Source organism: Panthera pardus, unplaced genomic scaffold (genome assembly GCF_024362965.1).
Source record: "Panthera pardus isolate Hobbes unplaced genomic scaffold, ASM2436296v1 HiC_scaffold_22, whole genome shotgun sequence".
NCBI classification, from domain to species: Eukaryota; Metazoa; Chordata; class Mammalia; order Carnivora; family Felidae; genus Panthera; species Panthera pardus.
The window spans coordinates 7374654-7395424 of NW_026526788.1; the positions used below are offsets into that span (position 1 = coordinate 7374654).

General features: G+C 44.5%; 1 protein-coding gene across 2 annotated transcripts in view; it reads left to right on the forward strand.

Annotated features, from left to right (window-relative positions):
* Window positions 1-17847, forward strand: part of ACTN2 (actinin alpha 2) — a 72094-nt gene extending 54247 nt beyond the window's left edge. For both annotated transcript variants that reach the window (XM_019418903.2, XM_019418904.2), the window contains exons 13-21: window positions 2586-2694; window positions 4600-4740; window positions 6927-7109; window positions 8921-9055; window positions 10189-10368; window positions 11016-11162; window positions 14633-14698; window positions 15810-15968; window positions 17633-17847. In XM_019418903.2, coding sequence (XP_019274448.1) covers window positions 2586-2694; window positions 4600-4740; window positions 6927-7109; window positions 8921-9055; window positions 10189-10368; window positions 11016-11162; window positions 14633-14698; window positions 15810-15968; window positions 17633-17791 — 1279 coding nt within the window. In that variant the 3' untranslated portion in view covers window positions 17792-17847. The remainder of the gene's footprint in view (window positions 1-2585; window positions 2695-4599; window positions 4741-6926; window positions 7110-8920; window positions 9056-10188; window positions 10369-11015; window positions 11163-14632; window positions 14699-15809; window positions 15969-17632) is intronic.
* Window positions 17848-20771: the final 2924 nt, after the last annotated feature.

The following is a 20771-nucleotide window of genomic DNA, read 5'->3' on the forward strand; positions in this document are numbered from 1 at the left end:
GAATAAACTTGAAAAACAAAAAAGTAAATACACTAACTCTCTTGATTAATAAAATATTTCATTCCCTACTCCCGTCCCACTGATACAGCTGCAGAAGTTTGAGTGCCTAAAATCACATAATGATAACTGTCACAAAACAATTTTTAAAAACATATAATAAACATTTACTACGTTACATTTTTATGACTTCCGTGTTCCTCACAACTCGTTAATTACCAGCGACGGCCTCTTTTAAGAGTATCCTACTGTTTTTTTAGCCTTGGTAAATAAACTCTTAATTATTTGCGATCTTCATAACCCAATTTGTACACTGTATTTGTGGTCTTGACGTGATCTTCTCATGGTTCTTGAAGATTGGGTGTTTGGCTGCTTGTTAACAATTACAATTAAAATAAGGGATGAAAGGAACTCAAGCTATTTAATGCCCTTTAACCACTCCTGTGAGTAATTTGGAATGCTTTTAAGTGTTGCCCATAACATTTAAGTAGTAATTTTGTATCATCATTCCTGGTATCCCCAGTGACTGTTTCTTCACATGGTCAAAAGAGGCAGCAGGTATAAAATTTAAATCTGCATTCTTCTTTTTTTGTTAATTTTTTTAAAAGTTTACTTTTGAGAGAGAGAGAGAAGAGTGCAAGTGGGAAGGGGCAGAGAGAAAGGGAGACAGAGGATCCAAAGCAGGCTCCGCACTGACATTGGAGAACCCGATGCGGGGCTTGAACTCATGAACCGTGAGATCATAACCTGAGCCCAAGTGAGACACTTAACAGACTGAACCATCCAGGTGCCCTCGTGTTCATTTTAATGTATTGCTTCTTTGTCCTTTTTACCTTTCCTAAAATAATAAAGTGTTTGTGCAGCTCTCAAAGTGTGCACAGTTATGCAAACCCCTCACTCCTTGACAGCAGGTATGTATGGAACTCTTACGAATGAATTAGAAAAAGGAGAAATGTATATACCCCTAAAGGTAATTATGGAGAAGTGAGCATTGGTGTCTCCATCATGGGGTCTGTAGGATTCAATGTTTCGGTTTTTGTTCTCGAAGCCTTTATTCTCTTTAATATTTGCACTTTGAAGAGCCATAGCCTTTTCACTTTGTATTCAAGGCTGTGCAAATTGGTGGTGCATTTTGGGGTTTTTTGGGTTATAGCAAAGAACACAAGAAGTTAAGTCTGTCTCAGACTGGTGATGTGTATGTGTATGTAAAAGGCTGCTTGTAAGAGCTGGACAAGCTTTACCCACTGAAAAGAACCCTCAGATCACAACCACATGCATTCAGTGGCAGAGGCAATAACATTCAATAAGGACAAGTTAATATTATTTAAGAGGAAAAGAAAAGCACAGGATGAACGACCATTGCCTTAAGTTAAGGTCAAAGAAGAAATAAACAAGCTTAAGTCTCAGGGAAATGAATTTGGCTGGAGGGGAGGGATTTTCCTTAAAGCTGTCTTATCTTGGACTGTTCATGACAGAGGAGTCCGCTAAAGGTGTCTTTAAACCTCTGTGAATCAAATTTTTATCTTAACTGAAAGGGTGACTACATTTTATACATCATTCCAACTTTTTATCCCCAGCAATACTAGGTTAACCTTCTAGTTTGAAATTTGTTTTAATGCTAAGTTCAGGGGCGCCTGGGTGGCTCAGTTGTTTAAGTGTCCAGCTTTGGCTCAGGTCATGATCTTGCGGTTCATGGGTTCAAGCCCCGTGTTGGGCTCTGTGCTGACAGCTCAGAGCCTGGAGCCTACTTCCGATTCTGTGTCTCCCTCTCTCTCTGCCCCTCTGCTCACACACTGTCTCCCCCTCCTCTGTCTCCCCCTCCTCTGCTCACACACACTCTCTCTCTCTCTTTCTTTCTCTCAAAAAACCAAAAAACATTAATTCTAAGTTCAAATTACTTCACCTTACAAAGGAGAGGGGGTTGGTGAGGAAGAATAGTTATTTAGCAAGAAGTCATTTTGTTCTTACTGTCACACCGGTGGCATTAGACAAGTCAGAACTTTTGTTTGGAAGAGGAAGGGCTGTGTTCTGCTGGTTTTTCAAAGTCCTTGCAATGCTAGATAAAGTCACAGCGCCCCTTCTGGACTCAGTGCTCCATCCCAGCCGCAAGGCCTGTGCCCTTTGAGGGGAGCCAAGGACACAATGGGGTGCAAGCCGATACCTCCCTCCCCCTTGACTCACTTTGGTGTTCCAGTCACTGTGGCTTCAGGCGGCCCACAGGACTGTCCTCCAGGTCAGATGGTTGGCTTCATTTACAGGTACATCGCCACTTAAAAATAATACTCTGGGGGCCTGGCCAAGAAAACCAAGGGAGAATGGAGTTAGCTGGGGGCACTGAGAAGACAGCATTTCTGTCTATTCAGAAAACTGTTTGACCAGCAAGAGTTTTACTAATTTTTCTTGTAGTCCGTCGAAGAGTAATGATCCTGTTTGCAGTGGTGGCAGTTAATAAAACCCCAAAATACCCTGCCATTTTTCTATCAGATCTTTGATATTTAAAAAAAAAAAAAAAATCTGTTTATTTTGAGCCCATGTCCATTTTCCTGATAGCATCAGGGAAAGTTAATCTTTCTTTTCACTTCTAACAGTGAACTGGACTACCATGATGCTGTGAATGTCAATGATCGGTGCCAGAAAATCTGTGACCAGTGGGACAGATTGGGAACGCTTACTCAGAAGAGGAGAGAAGCCTTGGAGGTGAAGCCTGTTGACATGAAATCTTTTCTTAGAAGCTCTTAAGTTCCTGTTTTTGTTTTTCCGTGGCGTGATGTGTGTAAAACACAACAGGTTGTCTCATGAGAGGAGCCACCACAGAGAATATGAAAAATAGGAGAAAGTGGGAAATGTATAGTTGGTGGCTTTGTACTGTATTTATCCGTATAGCAGTGAAGCGTGCTTTTTTTTCCCCCCCGGGGAGCCATACTTTCTATTTCCAGTGAAGCATTGGTTGTTTTTGTTTTTTGTTTTTTCAGTGAAGCATACTTTTGAAATAAAAAGAAAAATCCAGGGGTAATAAGATTATGGTATAAACCCATTTTGTATCAGGTAGTGATTATAGTGAATTTCCAAAGGGCCTTCTCTAAAGAGTAAATTGAGCTGTGATGGAGTCAGGGAATCAGGAAGAACTTCACTTGCAGGTGGGCAAAGGGAAAATGGCAACAAATGTTGGAGGATAAAGGGAAATGAAACAGATCCAGGATGAACTTGGCCTTATTCAAGTAGAAGAGTTGGATAAGCAACAGGAAGTGGCTGGTAGGTGGCTGTGCCCCGTTGTCTCTCCCCACGGAAGACGCACACGTACGCTGCAAAGGAAGGAAGCAGTGACCCGTTTTCTGAGTCTGATGAAACTTTTATTATTTTTTTTTAACATTTTTTTTTTAAATTTTTTTTTCAACTTTTTTAATTTATTTTTGGGACAGAGAGAGACAGAGCATGAACGGGGGAGGGGCAGAGAGAGAGGGAGACACAGAATCGGAAACAGGCTCCAGGCTCCGAGCCATCAGCCCAGAGCCCGACGCGGGGCTCGAACTCACAGACCGCGAGATCGTGACCTGGCTGAAGTCGGACGCTTAACCAACTGCGCCACCCAGGCGCCCCTTTTTTAACATTTTTTAATGTTTAGTTTTGACCGACAGAGCATGAGTGAGGGAGGGGCAGAGAGAGAGGGAGACACAGAACCCAAAGCAGGCTCCAGGCTCTGAGCTGCCAGCACAGAGCCCGATGCGGGGCTCGAACCCATGAACTGTGAGATCATGAGCTGAGCCAAAGTCAGACGCTCAACCGACTGAGCCACCCAGGCGCCCCTGATGAAAATTTTATAATATGTGATATCAAGCTTCCTAGATGCCAAATGGCTGTTAGCATATCCACCTAAAGAAAGGAAGGTTGAGGGAAGAAGCACCAGGCAAACAGAGACCCCTCCAAGATTTTAGGGCAGGAGTTAAAAATGAATAACTATGGGACATCTCTAGATAGGGCATGCTTGTTTTCCCTGTCTGCCCCCATCATCTCTGTCAGATGAAACAGTTACAGTGTTCTCTCTGGCTCGAAGCCAGGTGCTTCCCCGTGCCCAGAAGGGCAAAGAAGATCTCTGTATTAAATCCCGAATGAAGATTTGAGGACATTAAATTGTAGTTCTTCTGTCGTCTTCACTTAGGCAGGTGACTTCTGGGAAAGGCGTGCATCTTCTCTGCACACCGTTGTGTATAAAATGAGGAAGATGCCCTGAATGATCTGGTTAACATGGTTAGGGAATCAGATCTAACCTTAAAGGTACTGCTTTAGCTGAAAGCAAGTTACCATATCCCCCATGCGGATTCTCAGTTTTCAAAAAAAGTAGCACTTAGCAGAGCATTCTTTCAAAACAAGGCTGCGCTGGCTGTTATTCAATCCTTTTTTGATTCGGAAGGCACTTCAGAGACCTGCAGGGCTCAGTCTCCTCATTGGACGTTGGCTAATCTTTGGGACACACGAGCTAGTGGTGAGAGCGTGTTGCGATGAACACGATGTCAGAGGAGAGTTTATTGTCCTGGAATGCACGTTTGTGTCTTCGGAGAACAGTTTATCAATCTAGGATAACACTCCTATTTCACTGATCTCCAGAGAACTGAGAAATTGCTAGAAACCATCGATCAGCTTCACCTGGAGTTTGCCAAGAGAGCTGCCCCTTTCAACAACTGGATGGAAGGAGCTATGGAGGATCTGCAGGACATGTTTATTGTGCACAGCATCGAGGAGATCCAGGTAACCGAACCCCCCCTCCCCCGAACCCCCGGACTCCTGCCGTACTAGAAATGAACTGCAATTTTTAAAAACTTAGAATTCTTTTTTGTTTCGTTGCTTCTTCTTTCTTCTTTTGTTTTTGTTTTTTGTTGTTTGTTTTTGTTTATTTTTTTCCCCTGAGGAAAATGTTAACTGGGAAGCCAAAATTACCCCTTGATCTTTAGCTTAAAAATGGGTATACTGCTATTGGCTGCAGCTAAATTCATATCAATCAGACAATGGTGAATACATCTAAAAGGGCCTGTTTTTAAAACATACTGTGGAATCATCGAGCAAAATAGACCTATACGCTCTTGGGAGGTATCCACGGAAAGTTGTGAGTTTATTGGCTGCTGCGTTAAGTACTTTCTTAATTTTTTTTTTAACATTTATGTATTTTTGAGACAGAGAGAGAGAAAGAGTGTGAGCCAGAGAGGGGCAGAGAGAGAGGGAGACACAGAATCCAAAGCAGGCTCCAGGCTCTGAGCTGTCAGCACAGAGCCCGACGCAGGGCTCGAACTCACAGACTGCGAGATCATGACCTGAGCTGAAGTCAGACCCTTAACCGATTGAGCCACCCACTCGCCCCAAGTACTTTGCAAATATATCCACACGACTGTTTATTAAGATCTGTATACTTTTGCTGGGTCATAAAGCAAAAGAAACCATGAAGCAGCACCTCCTGTCTCCCACAGACCAAAATGTTCTGCTTCTGATTTCTTCTGGAACTTCAAAGTTTGTAAATAAGACTTTTCAGGAGTCACGTGAGGGAGGAGAGTTACTCTTAAATAGCCAGGACCCAGTTTATTGAGAGACCAGTGTACCATGAACTTGATGTACAATGGAATAGAAAGGGAAATACTTTCAAATTCTTCTTTCTGTAAAATAGTCATCAAAAATAATCCAAATATAAAGAATGCTAAAGGTTGGGATTTGGACCCACCTCTCCCCGCTCAGGAGCGTTCTAGAGTGTTCTATTTGCACCTAGGTGGAGGGGGAAAGAAATTACTTTGTTGAACATTGCGTTTTTTGCATGAGCTCTGAAGCAGAGGTTAGCAACCTGAAATCCTTTATTTTTGGAATAAGTGAGATTTCTAAGTGTCGTGGAAGCTCTACCTGATGCATGAAGCAGTTTCTCTGTTTAGTGAAAGGTCACTCTACATTGCAGCGCCTGAAGCGACCGTTAGCGTGGCAGACGGTGGTTTCCATGGCACCTACAGACACCAGAACCAAGGGGCTGAGGTCTTACACCTTAGGGCCAAAGGAGAGGCTTTTTTTTTTTTCTTTATTTTGAAAGAGAGACAGTGTGAGTGGGAGAGGGGCAGAGAGAGAGGGAGAGAGAGAATCCCAAGCAGGCTCCACACTGTCAGCGCAGAGCCTGATGCGGGGCTCGAATGCATGAAACTGAGAGATCGTGACCTGAGCTGAAACCAAGAGCTGGGTACTCAACTGGCTGAGCCACCCAGGCATCCCCATGGAGGTTTTTAAAGACGTAGAGGAACAAATTGGTTTTTGCCGCCTTTTCTTTTTGAGAGATGTATTTCCTGGTGGTCTTTAAATAGAAAGACAGCAAATGTTATGTTCTCTTGTTGGACTGCAGAGGTTAGGAAGGGCAGCTAAGTTCTGTTTGTCAGTGGAGGGTAAGACCTAAATAGTAGCTGGGGAAGCGGAAGTGATGGCTCAGCTGGTTGAGCATCCCACTTCAGCTCAGGTCATGATCTCTTGGTTTGTGAGTTCGAGCCCCACTTTGGGCTCTGTGCTGACAGCTCAGAGCCTGGAGCCTGCTTCAGATTCTGTATCTCCCTTTCTCTCTACCCCTTTCCCACTCATATTCTGTCTGTCTCTCTCTGAAAAATAAATAGACATTCAATAAAATAAAAAATTGTGAACGCAAACATGATTTTTGTTTAAAAAGAAAATGATGGGTTTTTTTGTTTTTTTTTTTCAAGACTTTGGATTACTAGCCATCACTTCATCATCCTGGTGTCCTTTTTCCATTTCTGAGGAACTCCTGTGCACAAAATAGCATCTTTGAAACATCCAGAATTTGTTTCCCCGCAGAGATTCCTGCAATTAAAAAAGGCATTTGCACGTGTGCAGAAGGGAACGTTGCAGCCTGTAACATTCGCGCTGTCATAACGTTTTCCCCACTTTTGTCTCCGGGTTAGAGTCTGATCACTGCCCACGAGCAGTTCAAGGCCACGCTGCCCGAGGCGGATGGTGAGCGGCAGTCCATCATGGCCATCCAGAACGAGGTGGAGAAAGTGATCCAGAGCTACAGCATCAGAATCAGTTCCAGCAATCCCTACAGCACTGTGACCGTGGATGAGCTCCGGGCCAAGTGGGACAAGGTGGGTGACTGAGGACTGGCTGTGGGGCAGGGTGGGCACTCCTGAAGCCGAGGCTGAGGGGAGAGGTAAAAACTTGGGGGAACCAGAGTGACTGATTTGCATCACGATTGGGGTTTTCCTTTGCCCCGAATGTCACAGATGTGTTTGAAGGTAAACTGAGGCATAGTAAAAATTTAAGAGTTTATCTGAGCCAAAATCGATTCGAATCCTGCAAACATCCCATCCGGCAGCTACAAAGGAGCTCTGGGGAGCTGTACGAAGTGAAAGACTTTTGTGGGCAGAGGGGGAGTGGGAACAAGGAAATTATACTAGGCGAAAAAAGCTGGTTGGTTATTGCAAGGTTACTTTCCTTCAGGGGATGCTGGGGGTCTGTCTGTCAGCCGATGACCTAACTAGTGCGGATCAGGTGATTGGCCAGTTTAAGATTCCATTCCTGGGCAACCTGAAACTGTAATTGAGTTCTCCAGTTGGTGACATGGGGCTTAGCCTAAGTAACTCCATTTTGGACTAGTTGTCTTGTTTCTAGCAGATGAAGTAAGTTAAACTCTTAAATGCCACTCGGCAGTCTTGGGTTTGTAAGGAAAGAAAGCAGAAATGTTTTTCTTTAAGGAAAATCTTACAAAATGTTGGCAAAATCAGTATAGGCCAGGATGCTAATACCATAAGGGAAACCATTTTTAAAACCCCAGCTGGAAATTGGGTGCACTCGAGCTTGCCTACCGTAAGAACTTCATTAAAGAATTTTTAGAATGTGGGGTAGACATTTCCCAAATGTGTGTGAAATTTTAAATGCAGAAAAATTGCTCAGAAAACTAGGGAGGGAAAGTATTCCTGCTAACTTGCAGCCCTTTAGATTTTGGGAAACTGTCCACGGATTTAATTATAGTCCAAATGGGATCATTTGAGCCTTTTTGTCTTACTCTTAAGAAAGATTTATTTCCACGGTTTAAACGATAGCCCAGCTATCTGTGTGTGCCACCACGTGGCCTCCAAGGAATAAGTCCACCGAGTGGATCGGAGGTGGCTTCGTACAGAAACACGCGTACGACAATTGTGTAGTTGTCAACAGTGCAAAAGAGGAGAAAAACAGGTACGGCAAGGAGAGCGTTTATCTGGGAGACGGGGACTGACTTCAAATTTAGCTGCAGCCTTCTGACAGCCGACATGGAAAGGGAAACATGTTGAGCTAAGTAGTTCCCCTGAAGAGAAGGGAAATCTGTCATTTCTTCAAGTGGGGCAAACATTCCTCCCAGCGCGAAGTTAAAAAGCAAATTGGACACGTGGATTTTTGTGAAAGGGACATTATGAATGGTAACGTCTGTGGGAGCAGTTTTGCAGAAGACCCAAAAAAGACTTCTGAGGTAGCTCCTTTGTGGATTCACAGAGAACTCACGTTATATGAGAATGTCTGTGATTTCTACTGTGATCAAGTCACAGTACTCCTAAATACGACTGTGGATTTGCTGCCCACATTCGTAATCGAAGGAAACACTAACTTTCAATTAGAGATAGTGAAAATAAAGATGTCCGCTTTCCCTCAGTCAAGTTCACAAATCCTCTGCAGGGAGCCCCTGGCTGGAGGAATGTCCGTGTCCCTAATGCAGATGCACCCAGGTTTTCAGCAGGCACTGGGGGGGGGGGTGGGCATCAGGACTAGACTGAGCTCTCCCTTTGGTTCCTGTAGTGGGGGCCCCCACTCCCCCCGCCCTCTCTGTTTCCACCCCTCCGCTCTGGACTCTCAGCACATATCTCGGTCACTCCTGTTGGAAGAAAGCTGGTGTCTTATCCCTGTTGCCCTTGGTCCCTGACAGGTGAAGCAGCTTGTGCCCATCCGGGATCAGTCCCTGCAGGAGGAGCTGGCCCGTCAGCATGCCAATGAGCGTCTGCGTCGCCAGTTTGCTGCACAGGCCAATGCCATCGGGCCGTGGATCCAGAACAAGATGGAGGTAGTGTGGCGCCCTTCACAGAGAGCTTTTCCCCAGCCTCAAAATTAGTCCCTGAGTTGACCCAACGATGACACCTCTTCTGCTCCCGGTTGCTCCACTCAGGGCTGGGAGGGCCCTTCCTGTCATGCTGGGCTTTGCTCTTTTGGGCTCCTGAGCTTTTTGTGGCCCGTGGACACTGGTGCAGTGTGTGGGGGCACACTAACGGGGACCAGGCTGTTCTTGCTGCCATCCGTTCATTGTGTCATTAAAAAGGATGACGGGGCTCTTTCTCAGTGCTTAGCTTCTATGGGACCTAGATTTTAAACCATCCATCCCTAAGGAGGACATGTGAAGAGTCACAAAGATTGCATTTTCAAGGGCACCTGGGTGGCTCAGTTGGTTAAGTGTCCAACTCTTGGTTCGGACAGATCACGATCACACGGTTTCATGAGTTCGAGCCCTGCCTTGGGAGCCTGCTTGGGATTCTCTCTCACTCCCTCTCTACCTGCCCCTTCCCGACTCATGCTACCTCTGTCTCTCTCAAAATAAATAAACTTAAATTTTTTTTTTTTTAAAAATAAAGCAGATATTTTGCATTTTCAGAACATTTAAGGAAAAGTGATCTTTGAATGACACTGATTTCTGGGTTCATTTTATCCCTGAGAACAGCCAAGAGACATATATTGCCCTTCTTGTGTTTCTCCCAACCTCCTATGGTGGTAAATTGTTACCTTCTTTCTTAAAGGGAGAACATATAAAACTATAAGAAATTCTTTTGACTCTCCAGTGGTCTTACATCTGTCCACAGCTCGTTTCATGAAGAACCTCACACCGCCGCCTCCAGAACAGGGCAGCGCTGACCCAGGCAGGCCTCCGTCTTTAGTGGAAGGAGGCTGAGATAACGCTCACCCCTCTTCCTGCTTTGCTCTTTCGGCTCTCGGTTGATTTTTCCCCACCCTGTAGATGAATCATAACCAGAGCTGCTTTCACACTGTGGTCCTGCCCCGTTTCCCACCCCGCCTGAGAAAATCCCCTGACTCTGGCTGCAGCTGAATGCCAGCATGGCGTCTGCAGCAGCATCAGGAACTGGGACTCCCACACGGTCATCGTAGAGGCCCACTCACCCGTTTCTTCCCTCCTCTTGCCTCCGTCAGGAGATTGCCCGGAGCTCCATCCAGATCACAGGAGCCCTGGAAGACCAGATGAACCAGCTGAAGCAGTATGAGCACAACATCATCAACTACAAGAACAACATCGACAAGCTAGAGGGAGACCATCAGCTCATCCAGGAGGCCCTGGTCTTTGACAACAAGCACACCAATTACACCATGGAGGTACAGCGGCCACACAGGCGGGGGTCGCTGTGGCTTTTAGTCGTGACCATCTCACCTTCTCTTGGGGTGTTTCCCCCCCACCCACAGTTGTCTGTGTCTGTTCCTGTGAAGTTCTGCATGGTGGAAGTTAGGGATCTTCAGGCCTTCCCCATCACTATATGTGAAAAAGCTTTGTGAACTAGATCAAGCACTATAAAATTGTTGGTTTCCACGGTCACCACCACCATCACCATCACCATCATCATCATCATGACAATGAATCCAGTGCACTGCTTTGAAAGCCAAAACAAATGGTTAACATTGCTACCAGTTTGGCCCAATTTCCTGTCCTTGGAGTGAGCAGGTGCAATCCAGGGCCCTTCCCGCTATTTGGTAAATGGAAAGATATTTGTAATGACAAATAGACTCTGTATTGTATGTTTTGTTTACGAAGTGCCAGTCACCACCGTTAGAACCCCCACTCTCACTTCTGAGCACTTCCTACTACAGAGTCTTAGGAAGAGTGAAAAATTAGAATGGAATAATGAAAGAGTTTGGTAAGCCCTACTTACCTCCCTTTGAGTCTGCTCTCCGGCTATGAAAATGAGGAGGCAAGATTGATGTGCTGATAAGACCCAGGGCTGATCATTTCCTTTTTGCTTTGGTAGCACATTCGTGTTGGGTGGGAGGTGCTGCTGACGACCATCGCCAGAACCATCAATGAAGTGGAGACCCAGATCCTGACGAGAGACGCGAAAGGCATCACCCAAGAGCAGATGAATGAGTTCAGGGCCTCCTTCAACCACTTTGACAGGGTATGTCTACCTCTCCCTGTAGTTACTCGAAAAGCAATACTGGGGACATTAAAAAGTGCATTTGAACTAATATTCGTGCTATTAGTTTAAGTGTTAATGCCCAATAGATATTACAGGGAAACCGGATAATTAATGCCAAATGAAAACAGCCACCAAAGATGAAGTGCTAGGCTCTGATGTTGTTCAAGGTGATTCAGAGTCAAGGTTCACGTGTGGCTTTATGCAGACCACCTGACGGATGCCTTTGTAGTTGATGGCAAAGCTAGATTTGTTCCAAGCAAAAGTGCATCCTTGATGAGATGTGGTTGCTGGACTTAGATCTTTTCTAAAGACTCAAAGACAACATTCTGAGATGCTTTTCCTAAGTAACTACTTAGATAAAGCGCCTAATGAAAACTTAACCTACCATTTTGACACATAAAACTTAATTTGTTTGCTTGTTTTAATTTTTTTTAATTAATAAAACTGACTCACGACATGTTTTAAGGAAAATGCACCAACAGAATGATGATCATTTGCATGGTACAGGCATATAAATAGTTAAGTGCTGTTTCTAAAATATTACCTGGTATTTTATTTGAATAATAGCGAGTAAAACCAATTATAATTTTTTAAGGTTTATCCATTTATTTAGAGAGAGAGAGAAAGTGTGGGTCAGGGAGGAACAGAGAGACAGAGGGAGAGAGAGAGAGAGTGAATGCATGTGGGGACGGGACAGAGAGAGAAGGAGAGAGAAAGGATCCCAAGCAGGCTCTGTGCTGTCAGCATGGACATTGACAGTGGCTGGAATCCACGAACTGTGAGATCATGACTTGAGTGAAAAGTCTGACGCTTAGCTGACGGAGCCACCCAGGCGCCCTTAAAACCAAGTCTTTGTAAGAAAATTCCCAGTTTTCTTATCGTAATGGCTAAAAGAGACTTCTAAGACCACCTTTCATTTGGTAAAAATCCCGTAAAAAGGGATATCCCAGTACTCTGAACAGGACTCTGTGTATGCTTTACAGTTTTCAGTAGATGGTTCTTAAAAATGCCTCTGGGCTGTGCACCTGTCAAAGAGTTCAGACTGTAGACCTGTGATCGGGGCCTGAGACACAATAAAGAGTGAAATACAGAGAGGAGTACAGAAGTCAGCATGTTGTGAGCGCTGCTTTACTGCGTAGGAACATGTTCCACTGCTGACCCGATCCATACATTCAAGTCCACGTCAGGGATCGCTGTCCCCGCACAAACCCAGCCGGGCTCCTTGGAGGACCTCTCTGCCTCACTGGGGCCGCCTCACAGGAAAAAGCACATTTATTTGAATCCAAGATAACGAGATTGTCTTTTGCAACTGAAGTCCAAAGGAGGGCAACACAGGATGTGCCAAGTTTTTTTTCTTTTAAGGTTTATTTGTTTTTGAGAGAGAGAGAGAGAGAGAGAGAGAGAGAGAGAGAGAGAGAGAGAGAGAGAGACAGCATGAGCAGGGGAGGGGCAGAGAGAGAGAGAGAGGCTCCAGGCTCTGAGCTGTCAGCACACAGCCCGTCGCGGAGCTGGAACTCCCAAACGGCAAGATCGCGACCCGAGATGAAGTCGGACACCTAACCGACTGAGCCACACGGGCGCCCCAGGACCTGCCAAGTTCAAAAGTTCGTGTCAATGTTAAGAAGTGTATGTCCTGGGGGGAACGACGTTTGCTTGAACTTAGTGGGGAGAGGTGTCAGGAATGTGGATCTACTTTGCTGCGTCCTCTCATTGAATAGTAAGGGTTAGGAATGGCAGAGGACCCAGCGGATGTGCCCTCAGGGAATTCTTGCTGGGCTTTCAGAGCACAGACGTAACCTGATCGTGGCTGTGTTTCAGAAAAAACGTGCCTGGCTGCAGTGGCTACGATGGACTGGACTGGACGGTAGGGGGCGGGGAGTGGAGGCACAGACCGGAGGCTCTTGGAGAAGGGAGAGGAGAGGAACGGGAGTTCCTGGGCGGGGGCATAGCAGAGGTACAAGTGAGGACAAGAGGGCAGAGCTGAGATTCGCTGAGACAGAAATCGGGGAGAACGTAACCACAGGATTGGGGGGGCGGAGGAGAGAGAGAGATTACAAATAACACGGATATTCCAAGCCTTGAGGGCATGAGAACAGGAGTGCCGTGCAAGTGGAGTGAGCATTCTATGAAGAGGTGCCCTGGCCAGCTGGCAACCCGGTTAGGGCTCAGGGCTGAGCCCTGCAGGGGTCCCCACGTGCTGGTGTTTGTGGCAGCGCAGCCTGGAGAGCAGGAAGAGGGAAGGGCCCAGACTGTGGGGAATTAACTGTGTGTGAAGGAGGCAGAGGAGCCAGGGAAAGAGAAGTAAGGAAAGTCAGCGTGAAATAAGTGTCAGTGAGGTAGGAAAGCATGTTCCCGGGAGGGCAGGTCAGTGACTGAGCCCCAGGCACAGGCATGAGAACAGACACGTGCAGTTTCCATTCATAGGAAAACAGAACTTGCCATTCGCTTCTGGGACGGGCCACTTCATGGGCAAGTGAAAATGTCAAAAAATAACCTTAAAGGTGTTTTCTTATTTTTAAGTTCATACTGATGCTGAGCCTTAGCTGTCTCCTCAATACTCGCAAGAAAATCTTCAGCACGGCACGCACTTCCTATCACACCCAGGGCTTTGTGGGGACACCTGGGTGTCTGTAGAGTTGAGGGCACTGTTTGTCCTGACCCGGCCTTTCCTCGGCTGTGACAGCCGTCGTCCCTTTGGGCCGCCTTGCACGCTGCTCTGGGCAGACGCCCACTGCATTTCCGAGCATGGCTGTCTGATGCGTGGGAGGGCCGCTCGCTCCATCCTGGCCCACGAGCCGGAGAGTGATTTGGGGGTCGCTGTGCCATTGTGGGAGTCCTAGGAATGCTGGTGTCTTCCGGGAGCTTCACAAAGAGGACCGCCTGGGGCCATGAGAGCGTGATAATTTCTCTGGACCATTAGTGATCTGTCATCAGTAGGTGGCAGTAGTTAGTTCTGACCGGGCCATTCTCTTGGCACTAGGTGGTTTTTTTCCTGCTGCTTTCTTGCAAGTGTCATCTCTTTTAATTTTTGTCTGGTGGTTAGCCCCCTTTCCACTTTTTTCCTTTTTTTTTTTTTTAAGTTTATTTATTTTGAGACAGAGAGAATGAGCAGGGTGGGGGGACAGAGAGAGAGGGGGACAGAGGATCCGAAGCAAGCTGACCAGAGAGAGCCCGACACGGGGCTCGAACTCCCCCAACCATGAGATCATGACCTGGGCCGAAGTCGGACACTCAGCCAACTGAGCCACCCAGGCATTGCCCTCCTTTTTCCTTTTTAAGAAACTATTTTGTAACATCCCCGTGTCAGCCCCATCCCCTGATAAATAGAGTGACCTTTACAGTCTCTTCGGCAGGGCTCAACATGGCCCTTCTCTTACTGGATTCTTACTGGATTCTTACTTGATCTGTCCCTAACGTTCAGCTTCTCTGTTCATTTTCTTTGTTGGCAGAGGAAGAATGGCCTGATGGATCATGAAGATTTCCGAGCCTGCTTGATTTCCATGGGTTATGATTTGGTAAGACAGAAGTGAAAATTTTACTAAGATTTGATATTTTATTGACTTTGGACTTCTAGGAGGTGACCCACTTAAATTATGATGGCACACTTGGGATCAGTGCACTTTCATCGTATAGGATATTTTTGAAGGCTTGCCTGCTACTATATAGAAAGAATTTCACAGAGCCAGAATATGTGTGTTTATTCAGGAATTGGTCAGATTTTTATTTTCTAATAAAAGAAGAGAACATGAAGTTTTCTGATGATTTTTTTTTTTATTCTTTAAAGTTTTTTTTTTTTAAGTTTATTTATTTGAGGTGGGGGGGAGGAGTTGAAGGAGAGCATGAGCAGGGGAGGGGCAGAGAGAGAGGGAGATAGGGAATCCCAAGCAGGCTCCACACTGTCAACACAGAGCCCAGCATGGGGCTGGATCTCATGAACCATTAGAAGGAGGTGAGATGGAGACCTGAGCTGAAATCAAGAGTCGGATGCTTAACCAACTGAGCCACCCAGGCACCCCTTCTGATGATTTGTTAACAGCCATGTTGAGATGTAATTCATATACTGTACAGTTTATCCTTTATAAAGTGTATACACTTGAATGGTATTTAGTAGCCTGATGATTTTCAAAGTGCTTTTCCCACTAATATCTTAGAAGGTAAAAACTTTTTTAGTAATAAATCAGCTAAGAAAATCTTACATTTACAGTATACCCCGGCTTCTCTATTACCCATCAATGTGGATTTTGAACATGAGCTACTTTGGTTCTTCTCAGACCCTTACAATAAAAATCATGAGAGCCACGTTCTGAACTGCCTTCCATTTAGCAATGTTACTCTTGTTGATTGATTGGAGTCCGAGAAAAGGCCCATCTCTCTTTCTCTCTGAAGTCCTCTTCCGGAAATATGTTAAGGCCTGAAGGCTACATGGGTCAGAGGGAGGAAGGAATTCTGACCTTCAGCAGCTTCTGGCTTGATGCTACAGCAACTTGTAACATCATTTCATGGCAATAAACTTAAGTCGCTATTTAAATTTTCAGACGCTAAGGAATTTGCATGTCGGGAGGTAAAAAGGCCTCATTGAGGGTTGTGTCCCGTTGAATTACATGTTTCTTTGCAACCTTGCCTCAGGGCGAAGCTGAATTTGCCCGCATCATGACCCTGGTGGATCCCAATGGACAGGGCACCGTCACCTTCCAGTCCTTCATCGACTTCATGACTAGAGAGACGGCGGACACGGACACGGCCGAGCAGGTCATCGCCTCCTTCCGGATCCTGGCTTCTGATAAGGTCTGCAGTGACAGATTTCCTTCTGCTTTTGTGGTAGTCCGGTGCATTGATCTGGTAAAACAAGAAACAGCGTTGCCAAGTAAAAACCATTTTGATATTTTGTACCACATCAGCATTGAAATCAAAAAGCAGCAAGTAAACCTAACGATGGCAAACACAGAACAGAGAAAACACAGACATTCTGTTCCTGGCACTTTGTGTGGGCCTCACAGTGAATTTGACAGAAGGAACCAAGTGCATATTTTGTAGAGTTTTTTTCTGTGCTTCACTGGTTAAATGCCAATTTACATTCTGGGTCAGTAGATGCCACACAAATCAGATACCGTGGAACCGGGAACCTTTTCTTAAGGATCAGTGACCTCAACTTTGTGCCCAACCACGGGAGCAAAGTTAAATATAGCCATTCGGTCATTTAAAATATTGGCAGGCTTTTCATTACGTGTGGGCTAGAAATGAAGTAGGAGTTTAATTGCATGTTCAAGATTTTTGAATCTCATTCCCCAAACAATAACATCTCAGTATGTATAAATTCAATGTGGGACATGATTCTTTTATTCTGTGTTCTGGCTGAGAGGGAAGAGGAATTTAGGGTGTTAAAACATCAGCATGGCCATGCTTATTACCTTAAAACATCAGATAGGTTAAACTATCCTAAAAACAATAATGTTTATTTTAAAATTCATCCTGTTCTCATGAGAGTGGGGGTAGAGGGAGAGGAGGTAATAAAGCAAAGCTCATCTAATGCACCCACCCCATAAGAAAACTACTATAAGTTATAGTGTATTTGCTATTTATTTTTTTGACTCTCACCAACCAGTCTGGTTTTTAAAATTTTTTTTTAATGTTTATTTATTTTTGAGAGAGAGAGATAGTGTGAGCAGGGGAGGGGCAGAGAGAGAGGGACACACAGAATCCGAAGCAGGCTCTAGGCTCCAAGCTGTCAGCATAGAACCCAATGCGGGGCTTGAACTCACGAACTGTGAGATCACAACCTGAGCTGAAGTCAGACACTTAACCAATTGAGCCACCCAGCTGCCCCCAGCCAGTCTGTTTTACTAGAATTATGCTGTTTCCTGTTGGACATTTGACATTTACCAAAAAAAAAAAAAAAAAAGAAAAAAAAAAGAAAAAAAAATCCATTGCTAATGTTAATTTTATTTTGCTTTAGAAAGAGGTTTTCTCCAGTGGCAAAGTTAGCTTTATAATAAACTGAGTAGGAAAATGACTCCATTTCCTAAAAACACAATCACATACGTTAAAAAAAAGAAAACGTTGATCACGTTAAGTAACCATCCCTATATTCTCATCAGTGTATGATATAAACCAACTGTCCCTTTATCTTCCCAGTGTGAATCTTAGGCTGTAGTATTTTCCCCTTGCATTATGGCTCATTTTGAGGAATACTGGTGATAGTCCTCCCTCTGCCTTTATGAAGCATATTACGATTTCCTGCTCTGGCCACAAGACAAATCACCTTGCACATACGCTCTTAGGAGTGAAACGCAGCCTTCCGTCCATTGTCCGCTACCGCCCCTGTTAGACCCCCGACTTCGATCCTTTGTTTAAATCCAACAGATGCAGGTGATGTGTAAGTATCAACGCCACTGACATTCCTGTGTTTTCTGCCACTGATCTTAACCGACACTTGTGTGTTTTTTTTCCAGCCGTACATCCTGGCAGAAGAGCTCCGTCGAGAGCTGCCACCAGATCAGGCCCAGTACTGCATCAAGAGGATGCCCGCCTACTCCGGGCCGGGCAGCGTGCCCGGCGCCCTGGATTACACCGCGTTCTCCTCCGCCCTGTATGGGGAGAGTGATCTGTGATGCTGGGGCCCTGTAACCACTGATCCCATCAGAACGCAATAAAAGCCGAAGTCACAGTTGGTTTCTTGGAACCTTTGACAAGCTTTATTAAGTTAAGAGAGAGAGAAAGAAACACTTTGCAGCTCAGTGATTGGCAGCAGTGTAACTTGGCTGAGATTAAGTTTCTACAGTGTATGAGGTAGCGTGCTTTGTAAGTAGGTTTCTTTATTTCTGGATTTTTAGGTAAAGACAAGGAGATAGCAGGTTTTTCTTGTTTTCTTTGATAAAGCAAATTACTTGTGTAGTATGAAATTAGGAGGCCCCTGGGACAGAAGGAAAGTAAAAAACGGGAAATTACAAGATAACCCAGGATTCAAGATCGGGGGGGGGGGGGGACAAAATCACGAATTAGGTAAACGTTTGATACTTTAAAAAATATTCTTCATATTTAATGTGTTTACGTCATTATCCCTAGGGGAATATATTTGGGCTATTAGCGTTTTACTTTACTGCTCATCCAAAGATTAGGTATATTTGAATTTAATACTGTCCAGGGAACAAAAACGACCCGAAAGATCTCTAGTACTGAAAACTTTTTAAGTAGAGATTATAGTCAGTTCTTCATTATTTAGGATTATGTAGTCAATTAGTGGGTCTCAATGCCTTACAATCGTCCAAACTAGGGACCTCCTCAGGAAATACGAGAATCAGTTTAATTGCCAGAGAGGAAGAAAAAAAAGCACGAGATAAAATGAGTTTTTAAGGATTATTTATTGAGTCCAGGTTTCTGTGCTTTTTCTAGAGCTTGTGAGTACAGGTCCTCCATCCGTAAGTGCTCGGTTTGTAAACAAGTGTCTGTGGTAGCAGTTCATAACCGGGGACAGGTCAGAGACTGGAACCCTTCCAGCTCTCCAGGCCGAACTGCCTTATGCCTCTGGTTTTACGACCTGGGAAGAAGGAGTTCTTAGGAAAAAGTAGCAAAGGCCTAAGTCTCAACAGGGGCAGAGGTAAGTTCTTGCATTGCAGAAGCTTTACGTATCTTCGGGTAAATGCATTCTGCGCAGCAGGTGTTTCCGTGAGCCCGTGGTGTGCATCCACCGCCGGGATTAGATGTTACATCCTAACGGGTTGGGAGTCTGGCACCGTCTGCATCTGAAGCCTCCTCACAGAGGACACCCCATGTGTGCCCAGCACCTCCTTGGTTTTGTCAATGTTCATCCATTTTTCTGCTTGCGCTGTGGTATGCTGTCACTCCCCCTCTGCTCCTTCCATCTTGTTGATAGCTTCTAGAGAATAAAGCAGGAATTCTTTTTGTATCTCGGTCCTCAACGATCAGGAAATGAATTATAAACAAGCAACAACAGTTGCAAACAGCAGTTAAAGTGTTACTAGAAAAGCAGTAATGTGCTCATTACCTACAGTCTGTTTCCTCAGATTTTTATAGACTTCCATCAACAGAAACATGGTATTTTCCATTCATAACTGTCTGGTAACTTAACACTTTTACGGCATTGGCCCATTTAGAACCTTCAGCCTTTATAAATTTAATCGGATGGGCTTCGTTTTCGTAGGTAGCTGGTAGTTTGCAAATTCCTGAAATATCTGAGTCCGTGAGTTTAATGCCAGACACCTTTGGGGTCGTGTTTAAGTGAACTCTGAGTCCCTATTTTATTTCAACCAGGTGCTATATTCCAGCCATAAACATTACGGAAAAACTGGGGAGGCGTTTTGCCTTCAAGGCTACTAGGGATTTGTGGTGTTTTAGGATGGGAATAGGTAGCTCATCTACCTAAAATTTTAATTTCTTTATAACATTCAGGCAAGAGAATGGATCAGCACTGTATGCAAAGAAAGAAAGAAAAGAAATAAACTCTGAAAAACACTCACTAAACATATTTATACTCTTCATTTCGGAAGTTATTTTTATTACTGAAGCTGAATTATCAATTAAACTTCATTTGGAAAAGGAAAAGAAAAGAATTCCTGTTTTTTATCACTCCAAACAATAACCGGTTTCTTTGGTTGACCACAAATTTCATCACTTAAAATCTCCATCACATTTTAAAACTCTTGTTTGAGTTCGTATTTGTCTGCCTTGAAGAGTCAGAGATGGGCTTTTTGGGTAGAGGGTGAATTTGAGATGAGGAATTTAAGGTTGACCCAGTTAGAGATGAGTGGACCAGGAAACTAAATGGATTAGGAAGGAGTTTTTACCTAGCAGCTCACTTTCAGAAAGCTAATAGGTATTTTTAAAATGTGTGCATATCCAGCTTTCACCCCAGAGTTTCAAGAAGGTCCAGGTTAAGACCTGGACATCCTTATGTTTTTAAAAGCTCCTTGGAGGATTCTCATAATTAATTGAAAACCACTGGATTAGGGGTAAAGGAAAGGATTGTTAGAATTAAAAAGTCTAAAAAAATAAAGAACCTCTTAGTGGAAAGGTAAACAGTAGGACAAATATAAATGGCCAAACTCCGGCAAGGTCTGGTTGCTGACCTAGAAATGCCTGGCAATGACTTCGTTTTAGATGGATACATTGGGCTTGGGATTCTCTCCTACTGTGTACCTGACTCATGTAGGTTCATGAAATACGCTGGAGATGACCTCCCTACAGCCCTTAAGTGAAAGGACACGAATCTAAATGATACAAAGTTAGAGACTTGAACTTTAAGGCGAATCTAAATGATACAAAGTTAGAGACTTGAACTTTAAGGCGAAGTTGCCAGTTGTTAACAAGCTGACAAAAGTTCACCCATAGTTTCTCTGGATTATTTGACAGGAAGACACTGTGTCCTTGAGCTTTCTTTAATACCCAGGGGCCTGTGCAGTGATGATACTGTCCTGTGTGGGGCATTTTCATGTTCTATACAGAATCAGCATCGAGGAAGACAGGTTTTATTTCCCTTTTACATTTATTAACAACTCAATACTTAAGAAACTGACAGACCATCATTCATTTCAAACCGGGAGCTGGAGGCGGTTGTGATTTGTCAGTGGGGAT